The sequence below is a fragment of the Chiloscyllium punctatum genome, chromosome 38 (genome assembly GCF_047496795.1).
Source record: "Chiloscyllium punctatum isolate Juve2018m chromosome 38, sChiPun1.3, whole genome shotgun sequence".
Classification (NCBI taxonomy): domain Eukaryota; kingdom Metazoa; phylum Chordata; class Chondrichthyes; order Orectolobiformes; family Hemiscylliidae; genus Chiloscyllium; species Chiloscyllium punctatum.
In genome coordinates, this window is record NC_092776.1 from 45,295,522 (window position 1) to 45,321,743 (window position 26,222).

The following is a 26,222-nucleotide window of genomic DNA, read 5'->3' on the forward strand; positions in this document are numbered from 1 at the left end:
GTACTCCAGCACAATCTGTAACCTCATTGCTTGGCATATCCCCCACTCAATCATTACCATCAAGCCAGGAGATCAACCCTGGTTCAATGGAGAGTGCAGGAGGGCAGGCCAGGAGCAGGACCAGGTGTACCTAAAGATGACATGTTAATCTGGTACCAAATAAGACTACTCGCATGCCAAACAGCATTAACACCAGGTGATAGACAGAGCTTAGTGATCCCATGGATTAAGATCTAAGTTCTGCAGTCCTGCCACATCCAGTTGTGAATGGAGATGGACAATTAAACAACTCACTGGAGGAGGAGGAGGCTCCACAAATATCCCCATCTCAATGCTGAAAGAGCCTAAAATGTCAGTGGAAAGGATAAGGCAGAAGCATTCGCAGCAATCTTCAGTTTGAAGTGCCGAGTGGATTTTTCTATCTCTGCCTCCTCCAGTGGCTGCCAGCATGATATCAAGTGATATCAAAAAATGACGGAGGCACTAGATACTGCAAAGGCTACAAGCCCTGACAACATTCAGACAATAGCGCTGAAGGCTTATGTGCTCCAGAATTTGACACTCCACTAGCCAAGCTCTTCTAGTACAGTTACAACACTGGCATCTACTCAACAGTGTGAAAATTACGTAGGTATGTCCTGTACATAAAAAGCAGGACAAATCCAACCCAGCCAACCTCCCTCATCAGTCTAGTCTCAATCATCAGTAAAGGTTTGGAAGGTGTCATTAATAATGCTATCAAGCAGCACCTGCTCAGCAATAACCTGCTCAGTGATGCCCAGTTTGGGGTCCACCAGGACCACTCAGTTCTTGACCTCATTACAGCCTTGGTTCAAACATGCACAAAAGAGCTGAATTCCAGAGGTGAGGTGAGAGTGACAGCACTTGACATCAAGTCATCATTCGACCGAGTGTGGCATCAAGGAGCCCTGGCAAAACTGGAATCAATGAATATCATGGGCAAACTCTCTCCTGGTTGGAGACATACCTGATACGTAAGGAAGATGGTTGTGATTGTTAGAGGTCAGTCATCTCAACTTTAGGACACCACTGCAAGACTTCCTCAGGGTAGCGTCCCAGGCTCAACCATCTTCAGGCTGCTTCATCAGTGACCTTCCCTCTGTCATAAGGTTAGAAGTGGGGATGTTTGCCAATGATCGCACAATGTTCAGCACCATTCACTACTCCTCAGATACTGAAGCAGTCCATGTTCAAATGCAACAATATCTGGACAATATCCAGGCTTGGGCTGAAAAGTGGCAAGCAACATTCATATCATATAAATGCCAGACTATAACAATCGCCAATAAGAGACAATCTAACCACCGCCCCTTGACATTCAATGTGTAACCATCACTGAGTCCTCCACTGTCAACATCCTGGGAGTTACCATTGAAATTCACCAAAGATCCACAGGCAGCTCCTTCCAAACCCACGACCACTTCCATCTGGAAAACAAAGGCAACAGATACATGGGAAGACCATCACCTGCAAGTTCCCCTCCAAGCCACTCTCCATCCTGATTTGGAAGCATAACACTGTTCCTTTATTATTGCACATGTCCCTCAAGTGAATTTTTAAAAATTGAGTTATGCTTCATTTATGCAGGAAACTAGTGAGACCACAACTGGAATACTGTGTACAGTATTAATTTCACCTCATTTAAGGAAAGATATAATTGCAAACAGTTCAGAGAAGATTTACCAGACCAGTGGGCTGTTTTATGAGGGAAGGTATGACAAGTTGGGCTTGTATCTACTGGAGTTTAGAAGAGTCAGAGGCAATTTGATTGAAACAATATACTGTAAGCTCCTAAAAGGTCTTAAGTAAGTTGATGTGAGGAGAATGTTTATGGGAGAGTCTATAACTGGGGGACACTTATGAAAACTCAGGAGGTCACGCATTTCAGATAGAAATGAGGTGAATCATATTCTCACTGGAAGTTGTGAATCTTTGAATAGCGATTTTTGAGAAGATTTGTAGCTTGGGTTGATAAGTATGTAAGTTAGCTCGCTGAGCAGGAAGATTTGTTTTCAGACATTTTGTCACCATGCTAGGAACATCATCAGTGAGCCTCCGGTGAAGCACTGATTGTATGTTTCCCCTCTCTATTTATAGGTCTTGGTTTCTTAAGGTTGGTGATGTCATTTCTGTTTTTTTTTTCTCTATTTCAAGAGAAGGTAGAGAGGATCTAAATCAATATGTTTATTGATGGAGTTCTGGTTAGAATGCCATGCCTCTAATGAGAATTCTCATGCGTAGCTTTGTTTGATCTGTCCTAGGATGTGTGTGTTGTCCCAGTTTTTGTCTATAGGTACAGAAACTAGTGATAGTGGGTCATGACTTTTGGTGGCCAGTTGGTGTTCATGTATCCTGGTGGTGAATTTCCTGATAGCTTGTCCAACGTAGTGTCTTTTTTACAGTTCTTGCAAGATGAAGGCCTGACAGTGAATGTGCGATCAAATTAGTCTTGCCAGCATCACCCAAATCCTAAGAACAAATTAGAAAATGTGTTTGATTTGCTGCTGAGTTTTAAACGTGGCAGTGTTCACTTGATTAAGGATCTGGGCAGCTAGCAAACTGGCCGGATATTAATAATGGCAAAGGAATGAAAGTATAGAAAAGAAAACCAGAACAGTCTTGCTAGAGGTTTCGTATTCCAGAATATACAGGAAGATTATAGTCTGCTGCATATATAACAAAAATTGAAAGGACTTGCATACGTTCAGCATTATGTGTAATGTTTTCTCAATAAACTGCCAATATGTTAAATCCCATTTTATAACTTAGATGATTCAGAAACGTTACCATCAGCCTGAGTAACTATTGTTCTTTGTTTTTATGCCAAAAAAGAGAATTCTGCTCCACTTTAATTTAAATAACACAGCAGCTGACCCTCTCCAGATGTCACATTGTATATTTACATGACTAATTTCTTCCTTGTACTGCTCTCAGTTGCTTTCTATGATCGATAAATTCTGGAATGTGTTGGCAGGCTGCGCAGGAGAAGAAGAAAGGCCTTTCTTTTGCTAATGAACTGAAGAGGTTCACAAAATCGAGCAAACAGAGCCGGAGCTTTTCAATCCCACTTCAGGCAAGCCCTCCAGAAAACACCCAGAGTAAAGAGGAGAAAGCGACATGTAACGTGTCATTTGCTGAGATCACCGAATAAAGAGATCACATTGCAGAATGTGACTGCCCAGGTATGGCTCAGCATTTCATTTCTTACTGATTTTGACCGGGTCACTTCATGGAGTGACCAAATGCTGCCAAAAAATCATGAGTAACTGGTCAGCAAACAAATCCGAAGGAGACAGGTTTATATCGGATAAATGTTTTCCCCACTCCCCCCAGTGTGTGGTATTGGCAGAGATTAACATATGCTTTTAAAATTGAGTGCGACAGACTCTTGCTGTGCAAGAGCTCTTAATTACCTCTGCTGCTGCTCGTTGGCGCAAACAGAAAACTGCAGAATTTTAAAAACGAGTCTTCAATGTGGCACCAGACAGGACCAGGTCTGAACAACTTTGGGCCAAAGCTGTGTTTCTGTGCAGTGAGGCTATGTTCTGAGATGAACTTTTGCAATGTTCTATGTTACATTCCCAACATTGGCAATGTAAAGTGGTGTTAAATTATTGTGAACAACAACACGAAATGTAAGAATTACTGAGTTTAATAAACTCTGAGAAAAGAAAGGCTTAATGGAACATAGATGAATCAGAGAGCTTTTGCCTCCCATGGCCCTGCCCCTGGAATGTATTCTCTGTTTGTTGGAATGTGACTGATGAGTTAATCCACCAATGTTGCTGACAGCCATCCAGACATCAGTAACCATCCCCCAACCTTCCAAAATAAATGGTTCCTGGGGACACAGTGGGAGAGAGGGTTAGCTGTCCATGTACAGCCCTGCCTCTGATAGCTCAACAGTCTGCCATTGGCAGCAGCTTAGTTTTGGCTCCTCACCATTGAGAAACTAGAGGCTCTAGGGAAATAATCAAAAATATTGGCATGAATTGTCCACATGTGAAATGACAGTGGAGGAGATGGTTGTTTGTTTTAATCAAAGCTGCTCTCCAACAACAGTAGCTACAGCTGCACCACAAAACCACCTCAGGTATTGGATTTATAATGTAAATTCATTAATCACAGTATAAGTTACGTTCATTGCTTAAACTTAGTGCTGATCTAGAGCCAGTGTCAGAAATTGTTTTGGCCCAGCTAAATACACCCTATGTAAGTAATAATCTTTTGATGTCTTGGTTCCAGTGGTGGATAGAAAATTCATTTTATCCAATGGATTAACAAAAAAAGGCTTGCCTGGTTTTTTTGATTGGAGAGACAGAAACAGAGTGAACATTTCCAGTCCAAGATGATAGTTCTTTAGAACTCTGTAATCCAGCCTTTTTTAAATTTCCTTTTGGATAGCAATTATTCATAAGTGTGCCATTCACACCTCCTCTGTAAATGTCCTTCATTTCCTGTTTCATTCTAACTCCATTTAGCTCAGCACATCAGCTCTTATCTCAATTCAGATTTCCCATCCTTCACCCCACTAATATTCCCCCTTTTATTACTTATCAACATTTGCTCATTACACCTGGTTGAGAAGCTTGTGTCGAGGTGGGAATGACATTTCCTATCTTTATTTTAGTGTATATGAAGAGTCAGATAGACATCTGGCTGTTGGGCTCATTTCAGGACAAGTGAAATTTTGTTTGTCTAAAACAGAAGTTTGATGGGATAATTGGTGCTGGGTCCAGCATTATATCTTGAACTTGTTTGACTCTATCCTGTGTTTTGCAGCTCATCACCTCCTAAGGATCAACCTGCTTTAATCAAGAAGGCATCACCTCTAAGTGGTTGTCAACCCTCCCTCTTGGCCAATTTGATAATTTACATTTAAAGTGCTACACAGCTCAGGGTGAGGACCCTGACTCCTGCTGGCCAGCAGGTTCTTAGTATCACTCTGAATATTCGATGGTTCCTCCCCAGTGCTGCTCCCTGACTTGCTGAGTACCTCCAGCGTTTTCTATTCCAATTTCCAGCATCTGCAATATTTTGCTTTTGTTACGAGGTTTTGATTTGTTCTGAGTCAATCATTAGAACTTCCTTTGGTTACTCATGGCCTTAGGACAGATCTTTTTCGTTACGAAATAACAGTTTTGAAAGCTTACAACATGTTTTAATATTTGTCCTACACTAGGTTACAGTTATCATGTAAGTGGCTGAAATAGAATAGAGAAAAGATACAATTTTGGAGAGTTTCTTAGCCATTGCCTTATTTGAAGGTTTATTTCCTTCAAATGACTTAGCCACTTTTGCCCTCATCATCCAGGTTAGGATGGTGTCTTTGACCTGAGTTCATTAACCAACTTTAGGAACAAAACGAATAGGAGTGGGAGTAGGCCATCCGGCCCATTGAGTCCCATCTGCTATTTAATTAGATCATGGTTGTTCACCAACTCCTCTCCATTTTCCCATGCTATCCCATAACTTATATGCCTTTAATACATCAAAATCTATCGATCTCTATCATTAATATACTCAATGATAGAGCACTCCAGTGTATAGAATTCCAAGGATTCACCATTTTCTGAACAAAGAAATTCCTCTTCATCTCAGTTTTAAGTGGCCTGCCCCTTATTCTGAGACAATCCCCTGGTTCTAGACTCCCTCAGCCATACAGCCTGCACCTACCCTGTTGAACTGTGTAAGAATGTTGTCTGCTTGAATGATATGAGGTCTCATTCTTCTGAACTCCAGCATTGCTGAAGACCCATTTGTCGAAGCTGTTCATCCTGCACTCATCAAGATAATTTAATGATTCTGGTGAATGTGCAATGAAAAGCTTAGAAAAATGTGTCTTTTTTCAGCAGTACTCAAGATCTGTATGATCGAACGACTGCTTCCAAACTCCAGACAATAGAGACCTAGTCTCTTCAATCTTTCCTCATTTGACAATTCTGCCATGCAAGAAATCAGACTGGTGAACCAACATTGACTTCATTCTATGGCATATGTATCCTTGATTAGCAAATCTGCGCAGAATACATCAGGTGTACTCTTTGTGGACATACCAAATTTCCTTAGCTTCCTGAGGAAGCAGAGGTGTAGTTCTGTTTTCTTTACCATCACATCGACATGGATGTACCAGGACAGATTGTTGGTGAAGATCAGTCCCAGGAACCTGACTCTCTCGACCATCTCCACCTTAGGACCGTTGATGCAGACAAGGGTGCATCCTGACTCCACTTCCTGAAGTCAATGACCACTCCTTTGTTTTGTTGACATTAACGGAGAGATTGAGTACTTAGCAGCATCGCATAAAGACAACAATCTGTTTCCTGTACTCTGTCTCATCGTTGTTTGCGATTCGACCTACAACAGTCATGTCAGCAGCAAACTTGTAAATGGAGTTGATGTGGAATTTGGCCACACATCCATGATTTTATAAGGAGTATAGTAAGGGACTGAGTACACAACCGTGCAGGGCACCAGTGTTGAGGATTATCCTGGAGGAGGTGTTGTTGCCTATTCTTACTGATTGTGGAACTATAGGTCAGGAAATTGAGGATGCAGTTAGAGAGCGGGGAGCCGAGATCTCGGTCTCAGAGTTTCGAGATGAGTTTATTTGGAATTAGGGTCTTGAAGGCGGAGCTGTAGTCAATAAGTAGTAGCCTGATGTGGCCTGATATTATTGAGATGTTCCTGAGATGAGTGCAGGGCCAGGGAGACGGCATCTGCCTTGGACCTGTTGTGCCAGTGGGCGAATTGCAAAGAATTGAGGCAATTGGGGAGGCTATTGTGCTGCAGCTATCACATGGTTTAGGCTGACCAGTAAACTCTCCTACCCTTACTGCCTGCCAGAGACATTTTGGAAAGATTTTCAATTTGGTAATCAAGCTGCTTGATCATGTTATGACAGACACCTTCCATGGTCATCAAGGTATTGAGGTGGGATTTGAACCTGACATTTCTAGCTCAGAGGGTGGGAAGTTGCCATTTCGTCACAGGGCTAAGGAAAAATAATTGCTCAAAATGCTAGGTGCACTAAATGTCAATATTATTTCTCCACAGACCGTAAATAGTATGTGATCCATTTGCTGTCTTGATAAACTTGATACCTCTATCCATTGCATTAAAAAGTCTCTAACCATTAAGGCCACAGATGCAGGGTGATTAAAAGCAAAGACAGGGAAACAAATAAACCATGAAATGCATGCGTCCACTTTTTAAAATGGAAAATATCATAGGAAACTTTGGCCAAGTGTAGAAAAATAGAATGTAGGTGGATAGTTATGAATCATTTTAATTAAGATGTCAACTCATACAGGGAAAATATGGTGTGTTTGCTTTGTTTTCTAGTTCAAAGAGAACTTGTACCAATTGAACCAAATGAATCTAATTATCACTTCTCAGTACATTGAAGTACTGAAAATAAAGTAGATTTGTAAAATGGGTTCAGTCTCACTTCACCAAGGGATCCACTTTTGAAAAGTGTGAACTATGCACTTGTACCTTCAAACTATAAAGAGGTATTATTGCTATATCCCTGGCTGTGTTATTCTTTTATCAGATATTGGGTAACACACCCGAAACATAAATTACTCTCGGCATGTATAAGACCTGATAGAAAATTTAAAATTTTCAAACATGGAACACACATTTAAATTAATAACATGGATTTTATGCAATTGCATTTGACAATAAACCAAAAATAGCTGAGGAAAAATTAACCCATGAATTAAAATGCTCACCACAATGTGGCTGCATGCTCCATGGCCACCATTCTCCTTTGTCCAAACAAGTCAGCATCAGCAAACCGCCAGCCTCACCACATCATCATGTTTGCTCTCGGACCGACTCAGGCACCATGTCAGTCCTTCACCTTCAGCTCAGGATCACATATGACTTGCATGCCTCTGTCAGATCATTTTGCACAAAGGGACAGAAACACATCTATGCAGGATGCGTCTTCTGGTTCTTAGTCTGGTTTTGAATATGGTTCCAGTGATATTGGAAGGAACAGGTTAACTTTCATCAGTACAGCCGTGTGAGGAAGAGCTGAACATGGGCTATCGGGTCGTGTGAAAATGGGAGCCAGGGGAACCTTTCCTTTCACTAACTCACTGACTGACTTGATTCCTATTTGCTCTGTTATTAACTCATAACATATTAACCCTCCAAATGTCACATGCAGATTTTTTCATTAAATCTGTTGTGTTGGCCATTAATTCATTATCCTTTAGTTTTATGATACTATTCTTGATCTAATTAAAATCTCAGCTGTTACTTATTATTGTCAGTTTAAGGGTGAAATATAAAATGAAAAATTATTTCTTCCCTAATTGAAGTCCTTCTTTGGATGACAATTGTTATTAGTTTCTTTAAGAAACTACACACTTAGAGCTCAACAGATCGAGTCAGGAAAATTCAAAGAAGATTTATTGTCTACCGGTAATAGAAAATGTGTAAAAGTGACAGAATCTTTATGAAAACATATTTTGACAATCTATTTTGTTCACTGACAAATCTCAAATATGGAAAAAATGCCAAGGTTTATCAAACAATTTTTTTGATAAAATTTTTACAGTGCACTTTGCTTATTTGACATGTCACTAATGCATTTTTGAAGACAATGCTACCTAGAATGGGTTCATTGCCCACATTTGTAGCCCAATACAGCAAGATCTTTCCAGGACAGATATTGCTGGATTTGCTTTGTTTGGACAATATGTTTGAGGTTGAATCATTTATAAAAAAAAAATAAGTCAGATCCCAGTGCAGAAACTCAAAAATGTATTTAATTAATTAAACTCTCTTCACTTGGGACTCTAATGGAATAAAAAAAGACTTGTAGCTCAGCTTTGTTCTAGTCATTGGGTCAGTACTCCATTTCATTCACACACAGTATATTCTGTGAACCCTCAATAAGGCATTCTGCAGAGAGAAAAGGGAATATTGAAGTCTTTGATGAATACCCATCTCTCCCATATCTTGCTTCTCTATCACATCCATTAGGTTTTGCACTCCTCTAGTAGTTCAGGAACAGTTTTAGCTATCCCAAATGACTTATGGCTAGAATACATCATCCCACACTGGGAGTTCTATTAAAATGCATCCAGGTCCTCCTCCTCCTTCCTTAACTACCCAATTCCCCCCTCTGATGCCACCTCAAATGTTGTGCAGCTGACATTGATAATACCCATCTCTAACCTCTCCACCATCTCTTTTAACACCTTAACTAGCTCTGTGCTGGGGGACTCTTAAAAATGACGTTCAGTTTTGAATGAGCTGCAGTTTACTCCGGTTAACCATTCTTAATCCACATCAAATACTTCAGATCCTGCTCGGCCAACATCATCTCAGATTGAACACGACATTTTGTGTTGTGAGCTTTTGATGCGGTATTTCTATCCCTTATGTTTTCAGTAGACCTGGACCCCATTCTCTGCACCCACCTCTCTCTCCAACTCCAATTCCTTCAAGAAACTTCCAAAACTCACCACTTTGATCTCACTTTATCTTGTACCTTTTTTCCTGTGGCCTACTGTTTCTCATGCTGATGAAGGTAACTGATGTGAAGTTTAACTCACTTGATAAATGTTTTGTCATAATGCAGATGCAGATTCTGCTGGTTTAATCTGCATTGGTGCATGCAGAAAATACACTTCCCACTCAACCCAGACATGATTGTAATTTGCACTTTAGTGAATCCGTTATTATCTTGTATCAGATGAAATGCCTTGCAGTGCCGGGGACCCGGATTCAATTCCACCCTCGGGCGACTGTGTGGAGTTTGCACATCTCCTCGTGTCTGTGTGGGTTTCCTCTGGGAGCACCGGTTTCCTCCCACAGTCCGGGTTAGGTGGATTTGCTATGCTAAACTGCCCATAGTGTCCAGGGATGTGCAGGCTAGGTATGTTTAGCCATGGGAAATGCAGGGATATGGGAATAGGATGGGGTTGGATTTGGGTGAGATGTTCTCTGGAGGGTTGGTGCAGACTTGATGGACTGAATGGCCTCTTTCTGCACTGTAGTGCCTCTATGATTGTATAATCCTATGATTATAATCTTTATTTTACAAATGGTCTTCCAGCTATGAACAAAAGTGCAGTGACTTGGCACTGAAGTGCCACTTTATATACTATTAGCATAGTTATTTTTCTAAAATATATACACAGGCAATTATTTAATTGTTGTAAACATACCCAAGATGATATTTTATAAACAATATTAATATGTATTTCTTTAAACATGGTGAGTGGGATAATTAATAGATGAAACCAAACACACATTGAGCAGAATTTATCCTGAGACAAACTTGGAGATGGTGTGTATTAAATCAGGTTACAGAGTGTGATTTGGGGATGCTGAAAAATGTCCCACCAAATCATGGATGGCCTTCCTGCCTGGATGCCAATTGAGCTCCTGAAGTAGACAATACCCACAGCAGGGCCTCATGCTGCTGCCTTGTCGGGTAGTCAGTATGCTCTGAGCTAGAAAAGCAAACAAAATGCAAACCCTCGTTGAGTTTGTGTGCCCTCAGCGGAGGGGAATTGGGGAAATTCCGTCTTTCAAAGCCACCTCACTCTGTGATTGAGGCACCTGGCAATAGATAGCGGTGGTAGGGTGGTGGCTGTGGCATTGGAGGGTTCTAGAGTGGGGGAACAGTAATTAGCATTTAATATGGTAGTGTCCCTCCTCATCATACAACTCAATGCTTCCTCAGGCTGTGTAGCCAGCTGGAACCTGGTTTCAATAGTGCAAGGTGTGCCAGGCTAGTATGCTTGAATTTGACATGGAAGCAGAGAGGAGGCATTTTTTTGACTTCATGCTCTTGCCAAACAACTTTTCGTGCTGACAGCACAGATTGGAACTTCTGCTGAATATCCAAAATGCTGCTGTTCGCAGTCAGGTAACATTCTCCACTGGCATAGCAAGTTCACAGTGAAATCACTGGTAAGTTTATACTGACACAGACAGTTTCCAGCAGCAGGTTTGTGGCCAGGTTGTGAACAGACTGGTTTATTCTCAGCTTGTTGCTGAGAGAGATGTGTTCAGTAGTGAAGGGAGATGGGTTTTTGTGGTAGTGATGTAGGGCTGGGAATACATCAGCATTTATCTAAACTATACTATGTGTTTAGATTATATCATTGCAGGGCAGCATATGGATGAGAAATAGGGAAGGGGCCAATGACTGTGGGACAGCAGACATCATAATGTGCAAGCAGAAGATGTGATTCCAATTGACCTTTCTACTACGATTAGATAAAGAAGAACAGTACCAGGTGGGACTAGACTCAAGCAGTTTAGAGATAGCAGTAGAGAGATGCTGGAGAAGGATGATATATTCTACTTATTTAAAAATAACATTCACGGGATATGGGCATCACTTGGCTGGGCCAGCATTTACAGCCCATCCCTAGTTGACCCTGAGAGGGTGGTAGTGAGCTGCTTTCTTGGACATCATTTGGTGTAGGTAAGGCCTGTTGGGGAGGAAGTTTAAGGATTTTGCCTCAATGACAGTGAAGGAACGGTGCTATATTTCTAAGCCAAGGTGTTGTGTGGCTTGGAGAGAAACTTGTAGCTGGTGGTCTTCCTATGTATCTGCATCCATTGTCCTTGTGATAACTGTGGTTTTGAAGCTGTTATCTATGGAATCTTGGTGAATTTCTACAGTGCATTTTGTAGATGGTAGAATTCAAAACAGCACCTTCTAAATCTGCAATTACTACCATTTCCTTTGTAAAGGGCATAGTTAAAATATCTGTGGCCTATTTATTTCCGATTGTAGCAATTCACTATCACTGTATTTATTGACTAGCATATTCTTGGCAAATAGAAAAGTATAAATTACAGTGGGACAGGGCACTGACTAGCATACTTTCAGTGTATTGTTCTTCCTTCCTTCTGTAGAATGCCAATGGAATTGTTTATTCCTTCTCTCCTTCTGGGGCTGTTGCTTTTGAATAGCAGCAAAAAAAAAATGGCTACCATAAATTTTTTGAGAAACCTAAACAAGAAATGTCAGCTCTAGCTCTCTATACCCTAGGAAATGGGAAGCATCTACTTACCCAACTCAGGAGTTCTGAATTAGTAACCAACCTGTTCTTCCTATCAATGATTCAGAATGTAAATTAGGACCTTTACCACAAGAGAAATCTGAAGTAAGAGACAAGTGCCCTACATAAAATCTAGGTTTCTTAAATTTAACAAATGTAACAAGAAGCACAAATCAAAGATAAAAATTACTGATGTATCATGATATTTTTACATATGACAGTTAATCCAATTAAAAGATTTTTGTTTTTTTCAATTAATTTTTACAGCCAAAACTTAAAAAAGAATCTCTTTCCTACAGGTTGTTGTAAAATTGACCTCCTTAGTTCTTCACTAGTACTGTGTCGAAATGAAGCAGAGGAACTTTTAGCTAATGTTGGAGAAAACCAGAAAGGATGTAACATCACCCCTTTCTTTGTCTCCTGGTATTTTCACTCTTCTGAAAAACTGGAAATTGCACAAACAACGAAGTCTAGTCATTAGAATGAAATGCATCATTTAGTACAGGTGAGAGAAAATATTGAGTCAACGACAAGTTCCAATCAAGCTTGTTTCGATATATACATAGTTTTAACAAGGAAGAAGACACATCTGCAAGCAACCACCACTGTTCAAACGGAAAAGGAATTGTCTTCAAAAGTACTGGGTATAGAGATACGCAGGTATAAACCTAAGAACTTTACAAGTTAGAAATTGCAAAACATTGTGCACTTTCCCAATCACTTATTTCCTTAATTATTTGAAGGATTTGTATGTTTAAATGTACCTATTTACTTTACGATACAGAATCTTGCTAGATGCCAACTTCAGTAGTAATATTAAGCTGAATTGTCACACAAAGTTACTTCTTTTTGATGTTTACAAGATATTTAAATTTGCAAGAGAATAATTTCTGATAGAATGTGCTGAATCCATGCATTAAACCTATGAAAAAAGTGTTCTTAAGAAAATGATGTAATTTTACTGTAGTAGAAAATCATGTAAATTTTGAGATATATAAAATACTGTCCTACATTTGTACTGAAATATTATAATTATTAGACAGAATTATTTATTTAAGCAGAGATTTAACACTTTGCAGTTAAAGTTACTATATTCTCATGTTTAAGTTCCAAGTGGTAAGCTTATTTTGATACTCCAAAACACAACTTTTAATTTTTTTTATTTACAATTGCCCACTTTCACAAACACCTTATAACTGTGTGTGTATATATGTGTATTTGAATTTCTTGTGGAAAATTAAGTCAAACAGGAAAGTAATTTCCATTAAGCATTTGAGCATTTTTCCTTAATTGCTGATGAACATTTTAATTTTTTAGATACATTGTGTTGGTAGTCCAAAATTATTTTAAAAAAACATACCATTGAATTGTGCAAAATATGTAAGTGTTTTGGCAGCTTCTGAGTGCCTAAGTTACATAATATAGTGGCTAAGTCGCTGTAATGTTTAAATGCTTTATGTTATGATTTTGAAACACTGACATTTAGCGACAGTTCAAATAGAGCTATAGCAGTGACACCTCAAACCATTAACCATAGGACTCACTACGGTATTATACAAAACATGTGGCCTACACAAACTGCAGTAATACCAGCAACAAACACTGATAGAAAGGCTTTAAGGCTCCTGAAACTTCCACTGCAGAGTTTATTTTCTCATGTGTCTGACTGAGCTATAACTTATCAACTCTGCAACTTGAACAACAAAAGTGAAACTTTATCATTCAAAAATTATGACAGTAACGTATAACACACACTAAATGGCCTGCATTAAGTGAATTAAGTTTTGAGTAACTTCTAGGAACAGCCATCGGCTGTTACAAAATTGTTTAGTTAGAACTTACTTCTTTAAGGCACTTAACATTTTCTGCATTTTCATCCACGTATTACAGATTATAAAAAAAGCTTAAGTGTATAGTTTACTCCCTGCATTTTCTTGCTTACAAAAAAAATGAAAACAAGGGAAAAGCTGATATTCCTGCTTTACTAGATGTAAAATTAATATTTCTGATTGATGTTACCTCAGGAACTCTGCTCGAAGATTTAGATAAAAATTAGGTGGGTCATTCTCATCTACAAACTAAATATCGTTTAGATGAGTTTTAGTTGAAACTTTTAAACATACCCACATAGTTGTCAAATGATGTCATAGTCACCACATGAAAGTTATTTGCACCATTTTAGTAGCAGAGGTGATATAACTTGCCAATCTAGAACATTCTCTTAACTGCTACCAGTCAGGAACATTGGTTTCCTGGAAGTTCATGTCCTTTTATTATTAAATTGTTGTGCAAAGTGAGGGCACCAGGTGACATTTGACAAACAAAAGCATGGGTTGCTGTAGCTGCTTTAATTTTAATATTGCATATCCTCACAAATGTCAGTAGTTATTTATTTCTTTTTTTTGTGCTGAAATTACAGTGTGTAACAGCTATCACAATCATATAAATTTTTTATTAATACTTTTAATACTTCTTGAATAATGAACAGTGTTGTTGAATGCATGTTCTGTACTGATATTGAACAGTGGAAATACACTTTGTTCATTGACCAACACGTTCTCTGGCTAGAGCATTTGTTTTTTATATTCCTAATTAATCTCTGCTCAGTACAATTAGAGGTTTTGTGCCTCTGTTAGTTTGCCCTGACAGCAGTGTTCTTTTACACAAGTTTTTTGCTTTTTTTTCCTCAAGTTTATTGTTGTTTTAAACAAACCTTTTCAGAAGGTCAGTGAGGGCTAGTTGAAACAAGTTTCAATAGTTCACTCTTGCCACTTGTACTTGTGAACATACATCTAGTGGAGACTGCACAGGCAAGGTTTATGTCATAAAATTATTACAGGCTCATTCTGGGTGATGTCACAGTATACTCACTGGGCATTTACTTAAAGGCTGGTATTTATGGTCTTAAATTTTGTAAATATGACAGTTGAACTGTGTAATGTGTTTCCCTTGCATTTATTTATCAGATTTAACTATTGGGTAAATACTAAAGTAAATTACTGTTGTCAGCAATTGTGCGTGTGTGAAACCCACAATTCATTTATTAATTTTACTGTATTTAGTTCTATTGACAGGTAAAGGAGATGTTGTGACTTCTGAAGGTGTTGGTACTCTGCGAATTTTAACAGTGCAATGTTATGTTTTTAAAAGGTTGCAAAATTGTGCCAAATGTCCTTTTTTTATACAAATTGTTTTCAGATTGTACATGAATATGTGTTATGAATTAAATGTTTGGTGTATTTATATCTGTAACTGACTTGGAGAATTAGACTATTAATGTTGAGTTGATCAGAATAAATATCAAGTCTGTAAGAAAATTTGTTTTATTTGATCAATAGAAATCGGAAATGTATCAACATGATATCAAAAATGATTTTTCACAAACATTTCTAGTTTGTTTTTATCTTTTCTCATAAGATTGCCAATAATATTGCCACCAGCATTTCAACCCCAAAATGCGTTACGTTTTCTGACATAAATGTGAGCTGCCACTGTGCAATGTTGGCTCCTGAATGATTGAAAATATACCAAATTACTAATTGTACTTCTTATTGTGTCCAAACCTAATAGAGGAGATATATCAGAGGCAAACCAAAAGGAAAAAGGACTCTTCCACTGCTCATGGATCAGTTAATGGTGAGCCAAAGAATGACAATGCTAGAAAATTTAATAACATTTTATGTAATCTTTAGCACTGAAGAATGGTGCAATAATGTTCACACACGAGAAAAAAAAAGTTCAAAAGATGATTTTTGTAAAACGAAATGATTCAAGACAGGATGAGTCCAATTTTCTCATTGTGAGCTATGCTGGTAAAACTGAGGCTACATTATAGACAAAACTATCATTTCAAGTGTGGGTTCGTAATCACTACTTGCCATTGTTATATTGCATGGTGTACTGGTTCTACATATAGTATGTACTAGACTGAATGGGTATGTTGGATACAGACAAGTTGGGATGTGAGGATATGATAGAACACAGGGAAGAGTTTTTCCAACTTACCCTTCAGAAGTTCCCACATCCAGACAATGGTCAACGATTCCTAAGGCTACAAACATGGCGAGGCTGGCTTGAAGCCTCAGAAATTGCAGGGGGTGGTTGTATGAAATCCGAAGCTCTACAAAAGGTGTGGGGTGCAAGGAGTAGGCTTGCAAAACACAACCTTAACCCAAATTAATGAAAATATATAGGTGCCAATAACACTTGGAAAAGCAGGGATTGAGTAGGGATAGTCAACACAGATTTTTTGGAAGAAGATCCTATCTGACTAATTTGACATTTTTTTTGAAAAGGTGACTAACTGCACTAACATTACATCAATATATTTAATGTGGTTTACATGGACTTCAGTAAGACTTTTGACAAGGTCCATGTGGGAGGTTGGTCTAAGAGGTAAAAGCCCATGCAATCTAAGACAAGTTGGTAAACTGGCTCTCAAATAGGAGACAAAGAGAAATGGTGGAGAGTTGTTTTTGTGATTGGAAACCTGTGACCAGCAGTGTATCACAGGAATTAGTGCAGGAACCCCTGCTGTTTGTTAGTTGCATTAACAACTTGCATGCAAAAATCGAAGGAATAATTAGTAAGTAAGTCTGCAGATGCCACGAAGAATGGTGGTATTGTTCAGGATGGTCTCAGGCTACAATCTGTTATTCATCAGCGGCAGATGGAATGTAATCCTTGTGCGAGTTGATGCATTTTTGGAGGTGTAATAAGGGAGGGATATACACAAATAATGGTAGATCCCTAGGGAGTACTGAGGAATAAAGGGATCTTTGTGTAGAAATCCACAGATGCCTATAGATATAAGCACAGGTAAACAGGGTGGTGAAGGTGGCAAATGGGATGTTTGCCTTCATTAGCTAGGACATTGAATATAGGAACTGGGAACTTTGGTTAGGCCACAGATGGAATACTGTATATAGTTCTGGTTGCCACACTATCAGAAGGACATAATTAATTGCACTGGAGAGGATGCAAAGGAGATTAGTCTTCCATCCCAGGCAATATCCTAGTGAGAGAGTGGATAAGCTGGGCTTGTTTTCATTGGCTCAGAGGAGGCTGGAGGGGAGATTCAAAATGGTGAGAGGCATACACAGGAGGAATCTGATTGATTGAAATTATAAAATGCTGGGGAGTCTAGAACCAGGGGGCAGTCTCATTAACAGATTACTGAAGACTGGGATGAGGCAGAAAATAGTTTCACTCAAAGGGTAGTGAACCAGTAGCGGCCAAGCCAATGACTATAAAATCGAAAATTTCTCTTTTCCTTGAATAAAGGGATCACAGTATGGGGAGGAAAAAGGATGAACAAGGATGTCAAAGCACTTCATACAAGGTTTTGTCAATTATTTATTATTCAAAAGTAACAAATCCACAGTTTACAGACTGCAAGGTTTCCCCCATTAAAGTGGACAACATGTTTTTTATAAAATCCAAAAAGCCGTAGTTGTTAAATTAGCCCAAGAAAAATAATACCTGATCTTTATACAGGATTGTGCTGTGACTGCTACAAGACAATGTTAGAACCATTATTCTTGCTCACAATTATAGGTGAATCATTTGTATTTACACACAATCACAGTGGATACCATGAATTAGCACAGGTAATCCAATATTTGTTTAAATATTGCAACTTGTAATAACTTTTTGTTTGAGAACACCCAACACTTTTCAATCATGCTTGTGATTCTGCTTGGAAACTTTCAGCAAATTTGAGATCAGCTGTGATGAAGGATTTCTCAAGGAGCTGATTAATGTGCTTTTGAAGCTCTGCATCAAAGAATTCACTCTGTGTTGTCGACTTCTGAAATTATAGCATCAATCACAAGTGTAAGTGACAGCCAATTTTTATAAGAACATACTCTCAAACTTTAATAAATACTCCATGTTAATAGTAAAATGACTTTGCTTTGGGACCCTCTTGTGGCATGGTGGTAGTGTCCCTAACTAACTTTGACCGGGAGTCTCGCGTTCAAGTCGCATCAAAGGCACGTTATATCAGCTCTGAGCCGGTTGATTAAAAAAAAGAGCAGAAATAGTCTCAAGGTTTGGCAAATGTGCTCTCTTCCCTCGTGGCCAAATCTATATTAAGGTAGAGTTTCACAGGCAGGAGAGACAATGCAAAATGTCTCATTTTAATAGGTATGGTTAATCTAGTTGAATACTGTTACATGAACACGTAGCTACAAAGTAGATGAAGGAGAATAAATGAGCATTTATAGTTTGTTCTACCTTTGTTTTTGATCCAGAAGATGTGATTGGTGGATTGAAGGTCATCTCTTTCATGCTGAACTCCTCAAAAAGCTCTGTTGCATGCCTGGGTGAAATAGATAAGTTAATTTAGTCTCTGATCAAATTTAAGAATATAGTATTCCCTAATAATAGGAGTAAAGCACAAATAAACATGTAACTTACTTACTGCCTATCTAATCATAAGGGCATTTTGCAGCTAGTGGATGTGACTTTGTATCTTCAATCATTTGTGCAGCAACAAAAAGCATTTGAGAAACTGCACTGCTACAAGTTGTGGTTTGTAATGAACAGGCAATTATTTTGATTCAGAACATTAAAATTCCTTACTTTCTGCTTAGTTCCATTCTCAGCGCTCCAGAGCCCTCTGATGGAGCACCAGCACTAAGATGTGCTGCAAAACTCCGTACCACAGGATGAAAATGTCTCTGCAATTTAAAAAAAAAAACTGGAAGTTGTGAGGTTATCCTGGATTCTAGTGACTTGGAACGCACTGGGACTAAGATTGTCTACAAACAATTTGCCAGCACATTTATTGAAATACTCACCCTAAATACAATAGGCATCAGCACAATTAAATCAACTATGTTACTGATGAACATCTGAGCTCTTCTCATGCAAAATAATATAAAGAAACTTATAGTGGAATTGAACAACATGAATGGTTTAACATTTACATATGAATAACAGTACTAATACTGTACTAGAAATTTGGAATTAATGAATTCCAAAGGAAATAGTCTCCTTGATAAACAAAATTGAAAAGGACTTAATCAAATTTGTCTATAAGACTTCTATAGATTTCTACTTGTGTTTATATCAAGTTTCATTGGAAACATTTTACTATTTACTTGTGTAGTACTAACAGGATTAAATGGACAATGTTACACAACGAAAAACAAGTTTACCTGGAGGTAATGTAACTCCCACAATGCAGTATTCTGTGCATTACAGTATTCAGGTTCATTAAGCTCTGGTAGATAAAGTCCACTACCATGGGATTCATTGTCGAGCAAAATATCTGTCTTCGGAAATGACTGGAGGAAAAGTTTCAAAAATACACATGGCATATGATTCAATTCAACTTTAACTTTCTTTTAAGGAAGAAGCCTTCCTGCTAGAAGTAGTTACAGTTACATAAATGTCAAATATAAAACTGATGACAATGACAATAGAAGAAAGTGAGGACTGCAGATGCTGGAGGTAAGAGTGGAGAGAGTGGTGCTGGAAAAGTACAGCAGGTCAGGCAGTGTCCGAGGAGCAGGAGAATCGACGTTTTGGGCAAGAGCCCTTCATCAGGAATGAGGCTTGTGAGCCAAAGAAGTGGAGATGGGGGGGGTAATGGTTATAGGTCGGAGAGGAGGGTGGAGTGGATAAGTGGGAAGGAAGATGGACAGATAGGACAAGTCATGAGAGCGGTGCCGAGTTGGAAGATTGGATCAGGGGGGTGCCAGGGAAAGAGAGGGGAAATGAGGAAACTAGTGAAATCCACATTGATGCAGTGTGGTTGGAGGGTCCCAAGACAGAAGATGAGGCTTTCCTCCTCCAGGTATTAGGGAGGGGCAATGAAGTGTTTGGCCACGGGGTGGTGGGATTTGTTGCTGCGGGTGTCCCAGAGATGCTCGCTGAAGTGCTCTGCAAGTAGATGCCCTGTCTCCCCAATGTAGAGGAGACCGCATCGGGAGCAATGGATACAGTAAATGACATGGATGGAACTGCATGTAAAACTCTGACGGATGTGGAAGACTCCACTGGGGCCTTGGACGGAGGTGAGAGGGGAGGTGTGGGTGCAGGTTTTGCAGTTCTCCCGGTGGCAGGGTAAGGTGGGTTGGTGGGAGGTGTGAACCCGTGAAGAAAGTCGCAGAGAGAACGGTCTTTATGGAAAGCAGATAGGGGAGGGGAGGGAAATAAATCTCTGGTAGTGGGGTTCAGGAAGGAAAGGGAGGTGTCCGAGTTGGCCCAAGTGAACTTAAGGTCGGGGTAGAACGTATTGCTGAAGTTGAACTGTTCAACCTCCTCGTGGGAGCACAAGGTGGCACTGATATTGTCATCAATGTCGCGGAGAAAAAGGTGGGGAATGGTACCCCTGTAACTGCAGAAGAGAGATTGTTTCACGTAACCAACAAAGAGACAGGCATAGCTGTGGCCCATGCAGGTGCTCATGGCTATGCCTTTCGTCTGGAGGAAGTGGGAGGATTCAAAGGAGAAATTATTGAGGGCGAGGACCACTTCAGCCAAATGAATGAGAATATCAGAGGAGGGGTACTAATGGGGATGCTTGTAGAGGAGGAAAAGGAGGGCTTGGAGGCCTTTGTCATGGTGGACAGAGGTGTTTTGGGACCGGATGTCCATGGTGAAGATAAGCGATAGGGGGCTGAAGAAATGAAAGTCTTGGAGGAGGTGGAAAGCGTTGATGGTGTCCTGAACATATGTGGGAAGTCCCTGGACCAGGTGGATAGGACAGTATCAAGGTATGTGGAGATGAGTTTGGTGGGACAGGAGCAAGCTGAGACAAGCGGGGCAGCACGGTGGCTAGCACTGCTGCCTCACAGCGCCAGAGACCCGGGTTCAATTCCTGCCTCAGGCGACTGTCTGTGTGGAGTTTGCACATTCTCCCCGTGCCTGCGTGGGTTTCCTCCGGGTGCTCCGGTTTCCTCCCATAGTCCAAAGATGTGCAGGTCAGGTGAATTAGCCAGGCTAAATTGCCCGTAGTGTTAGGTAAAGGGGTAAATGTAGGGGAATGGGTGGGTTGCGCTTCGGCAGGTCGGTGTGGACTTGTTGGGCCCCACACTGTAAGTAATCTAATCTAACAATAGGTCAGCTGGGGCAGTCAGGTTTGTGAATCTTCGGCAGGAAGTAGAACTGAGTGGTGCGGGGATCCCGGACTATGAGGTTGGAAGCTGTGGTTGGGAAGTCCTCTGAAGTAATGAGGTTGTGTATGGTCTGGAAGATGATGGGGAGGTGAGGTCATGATCAAGGGGGCAGTAGGAGGAGGTAGCGTCAAGTTGGCACCTGGCTTCAGTGATATAGAGGTCAGTGCGTCAAACTACCACTGCTCACCCCTTATCCACTAGTGATGGTGAGGTTGGGGCTGGAGCAGAGGGATATGTGCTGTGATGGTGAGGGGTTGGAGTGGGTAAAGATGGTGGTGGTGGTGGTGGGAGTGGACAGGTTGAGGTGGTCAGTGTCACGGCAGAAGTTGGAAATGAAGAGATCGAGGGCAGGTAACAGACCAGCATGGGATGTCCAGGTGGATGGGGTGTGTTGGAGGCGGGAGAAGGGGTCCTTGGAAGATGAGTAGGAGTCTTGGTGGAAAAAATAAGGCCAGAGGCTGAGGAAGAAGTGTTTGATATCACAATGCGTGTTCAATTACTTGATCTGGGAGCGTAGGGGGATGAAGGTGAGGCCTTTGCTGAGGACTGATTGTCACCCACGCTCCCCTCCCGACACCTTCCCCTGCCACCATAGGAATTGCAAATCCTGCACCCACACCTCTGTCCAAGGCCCAATGGAGCCTTCCACATCCATCAGTTTTATCTACAGTTCCACCCATGTCATTTACTGTATCTGTTTGCTCCTGATGCAGTCTCCTCTACATTGGGGAGACGGGATGCCTACTTTCAGAGTGCTTCAAAGAACATCTCTGGGACTCCTGCACCCCCACTGCCCCGTGGTCGAATACTTTATCTCCCCCTCCCACTCCGCCAAGGACATGCAGGTCCTGGACTTCCTCCATTGCCACACCCTAACCACCCGACACTTGGAGCAAGAATGACTCATCTTCCACCTTGGGATCCTCCAACTCCATGGCATCAATGTGGATGTCACCAGTTTCCTCATTTCTCCTCCCCCTACCTTATCCCAGTTCCAGCCTTCCAACTCAGCACCGCCCCCATGACCTGTCCTACTTGTCCATCTTCATTCCTACCTATCTGCTCCACCCTCCTCTGCCCTATCACCATTACCCCCACCTTCATCTACCTATCGCACTTCCCACACCCCTCCCACTTATTTTTCCACCCCCTCGGATCACAAGCCTCATTCCTGATGAAGGGCTATTGCCCAAAACATTGATTCTCCTCCTGCTTGGATGCTGCCTGACCTGCTGTGCTTTTCCAGCACTACACTCTCTACAATGATTATATGTAATCCGACTCCTCAACAACAATCACGATTTTTACTGTGACACAATTTAATTCTTTTAACTACTACTATTACTTTGAATAATTGGATATTTACTTTGAGAGGACCTTAATAATAGCAAAATGCAGGTTTTAAAGATAAACCGTGGCATTTCATTAATCCATTACAGACAATGGTTGCATGTAACTCATCAAGGACACATCATAACCTTATGGCAAGGCTAACTTTATAACAAGAGTAACAACAAAATCTTTTACTTAATAATGCAAGACAGACTGGAAAAAAAATTAAAATCATGTAATTGTTAATGGTGCTAAATTAATGAGTCAAGGAATGCATACTGCTGTGTTCAAGAATTGATATCCTAATACTGTACCAATTACATTTATTTATACATTGCTTTCAACTTTTACAAAAAAAAATACCCAAGGCACTTCATTGACACAAAAAAAGTAAATCAAATGCTGAGGGAAATACGAGTGGTGACAAAAACCATCATTGAAAAAGTAGGTGTGAGGGAGAGGGCATACGAAGAGTGGAAGGTATTAAGTAAAGATTTCTAAAAGGTGGAGACAAGCCGTTGAATACTAGGTTGCTGTAGTGGCTGTAAGATGGAGGAGGTGGTGCATAAAGTCCCAAAGGATCAGTGTAGTGGATGAAGCGACAAGAGACTCTATGGAGGTTATGGAGATAGGAAGGGAGTTAGGCCAAAAAATTAATTAAACACTGGGACAGGAATTTAAAAAAAAAAGATTTAGGGGACCAGATGGCAGTGAAAATCAGGGACAGTGGGAAGCAAGATTCAATTTGTGACAGGACATGTGAAACCAAAATTTTTAATTGGGCTGAAGCTTACTTCCTCTCAGGTGAGTTAGACACAATGGCATAGTCATCTGGTAGCGACAAAGTCTAGATGAGTTAAGCAAACATTGGCCAAAAGGTGGATAGAAGGTCATACTACAGCTTAGTTATAACTACAAATAGTCAATATCTCCTAGTGTGAGAGCACTTACGTTCATTAATACTCTATTTGTTGCCAGGATACCGATGGTGGAATTGGGTAGAACATTAAGTGCAAGAGTAGTCAGACGCTTCAAATAAGCATTAGCACGTTGCAAAGAAACTTGTTTTCTTCGTTTTGTCAGCATCACATCTATACATTGCAGCAAAATCAAAACATCTTCATTCGTATCCCCTGAAAAACAGATAATAGTGTTCAAACAGCTTTCAAGATAATCACGTGGTAGAGTAAAACCAACTACTTGAATTGCTGTTGCCAAGATTTTTATGCACACTTGTCTGCAGAGATGTTAATAACTAGTCATGTAAGAAGAGCTGGGAATTACAAAGTCACCTTTTTATTCTGGATAATGAGAAAGATATCAAAGTATGCAGCAGGATATAGAGCAGCTGGGAAGTTGGAGTTTAATATGGACAAGTGTGAGGTGATGCATTTCGAGAGGTCAAATGCAAGAATATTGTGTACTATAAATGGTCAGACCTTTAGATGCCTTGATATGCAAAGGGATCTTGGGGTCCAAGTCCATAACTCCCCAAAAGTGGGAAAGAAGGCATACAGTATGCTTGTCTTCATCAGTTCAGGCACTAAATACAAAGGTTGGCAAGCCCTGTTGACACCATATGACTTTGCTCAGGCCACATTTGGAGTACTGCGCACGGTTCTTGCCACCACATTAGGAATGATGTGGAGGCTTTGGGAAGGGTGCAAAAGAGGTTTACCAGGATGTTGCCTGGATTCACATGTATTAGCTATCAAGATAGGTTGGACAAACTTAGACTGTTTCACTAGAGCACTGGAGGCTGAGGGCAACCCGATCAAAGTATATACATTTATGAGGGGCTTGGATAGGCTGGACAGTCGAGAGTCTTTCTCCCAGTGTGAAAATATCAAATTCTCGGATACAAAGGTTTAAGGTGAGGTGGGAGTTTTTTTTTTACACAGAGGGTAGAATGCACCTGGAATGAGCTTCAGGTGGGGTAGTCAAATCAAAGTTTAAGAAGCATTTAGACAGACACATGAAAAGGCAGGGAATAGAGGAATATGGACCATGGGCAGGCAGATAGGAATAGTTTAGAATAGCATCATGGTTAGCACAGACATGGCAGGGCCAAAGAATTTGTTCCTGTGTTATACTGTTCTATGTTCTTGCTAGATTGTTTTAAAGTCTCTTCTCTGCTATTCTGGTTGAAGGACCCATCAAGAAATGAACACAGACATTCTCAAAAGGTTGTGCATATTATAAATAGCTCATAGCATACAGCTTAAATTGATAAATTGGTATTTTAGTTTGGAAAGGTTAGACTGAAAATTGGAATCAAAGAAACAGCTCCATGAATTAGTGAACTCCAACTGGTGTCAAACCATTAAATGAACCTTCAACCAACTGTAAAGAAAGGAACAAAATTCTCAAATAACAAGTCCAATAAAAATATTCACTCAACTTTCATTGTCCACAAATGCACAGAAATAGGATTAGGCACTTTAGAAGCCTGTTTCACCACTCAATTAGATCACGGTTAACATGGAAACTACTTCATTTCTCTACTTTTAGCCATATCTTCAGATAAACTTTTGGTAGGTAAAAGTATCAATTTTGGTCTTTCAAAATTTCATTTGGCCAGTATCTATAGTCCTTGGGAGAGACTTCCACTGACGTTCCTGTTAACGTCAAAACGCTTACAATTTCTCTGTTAAATGACCCAATCATACCTAGATTTTCCGAAAACAAGAAATTCTGTATTGATCCTGCTAACTCTCTTAATCATTTTAAATATCTCAATTATCCTTCAACTATCTAAACTCAAGAGTATACAAACCATGTTTATTATATGCCCATATAATTCTTTAATTGCTTTTATCATCCAGGTGACTCTGTGCAGTAGCTATTTCAATCAACCTTTTGGACTTATGACAAGTCCAGAACAAGTGGGATTGAGCCCAGACTTTCTAGTCCTGAGATAACGACCCGAGCAATGTGCCACAAGATCCCTTCCCTGAAACAGCATCTTCCCTATGGTTCAGTGTCAAAACATGATGTGGCATTCCAAAGGGGATCTGGCTATGGCTTGGGCATTGCTTTTGATACTTTAGATGGCTTTTTGTACATACACTTTTAGGGAGTTACGTATACAGATACCAACATATTTTCACCCATCTGCAGATTCTAAGCTTGCACCATTAATATTGCTGTTTCTTTATCTTGGATTCAAAGTGACTCACTTCACATTTCTGTACACTGAACTGCATCTATCATAGTTTTACTTCTCAGTTTGCCTGTATATCCGTTTGCAATTTACTGCTAACTTCAGCATCATTTACAAATTTGGATATAGAATTATTTTCTTCCTTCATCCTAGTCATTAATATATACAGCGAAAAGCAACAGCCCTCTATAAATGCCTAGAGAACACCACTCAATGTCCCACTAATCAAAAAACAAATTTTTATTTTTGTCCTGTTTCTTCCTTTCCAAACAATTACCAACTCAAAATCACAATATTGTTCTGAACTCCATACATTCTCAATTTTGCCACTTTTTCTCCATCTAAAATTAAATCAGTTAACAAGGTAACAGGATTAATACTAACAGCTAGAACACACTGACGGGCTTCAAAGATTCACATACAAGTCTTTCATTTGGCAACAGCGCAATCTGCAGGAATCAGTAAGACTGTTCCTGTCAATGCAATTTCCTTATTAAGCATTGAATGAATATTCAAGCTGCTTGGAAATTATAT

General features: G+C 40.0%; 2 protein-coding genes across 3 annotated transcripts in view; one reads left to right on the plus strand and one right to left on the minus strand.

The window, feature by feature from the left end:
- Positions 1–15,343, plus strand: part of plce1 (phospholipase C, epsilon 1) — a 366,594-nt gene extending 351,251 nt beyond the window's left edge. For both annotated transcript variants that reach the window (XM_072557765.1, XM_072557766.1), the window contains 2 exons: positions 2,996–3,203; positions 12,365–15,343. In XM_072557765.1, coding sequence (XP_072413866.1) covers positions 2,996–3,172 — 177 coding nt within the window. In that variant the 3' untranslated portion in view covers positions 3,173–3,203; positions 12,365–15,343. The remainder of the gene's footprint in view (positions 1–2,995; positions 3,204–12,364) is intronic.
- Positions 15,344–17,402: 2,059 nt separating this feature from the next.
- The window catches only part of noc3l (NOC3-like DNA replication regulator), a 59,910-nt gene continuing 51,090 nt past the window's right edge, over positions 17,403–26,222 (minus strand). Inside the window, exons 17-21 of the mRNA XM_072557767.1 lie at positions 23,477–23,658; positions 19,229–19,357; positions 18,651–18,748; positions 18,303–18,387; positions 17,403–17,874 (exon numbers count right to left, since the gene is read on the minus strand). Coding sequence (XP_072413868.1) covers positions 17,746–17,874; positions 18,303–18,387; positions 18,651–18,748; positions 19,229–19,357; positions 23,477–23,658 — 623 coding nt within the window. The 3' untranslated portion in view covers positions 17,403–17,745. The remainder of the gene's footprint in view (positions 17,875–18,302; positions 18,388–18,650; positions 18,749–19,228; positions 19,358–23,476; positions 23,659–26,222) is intronic.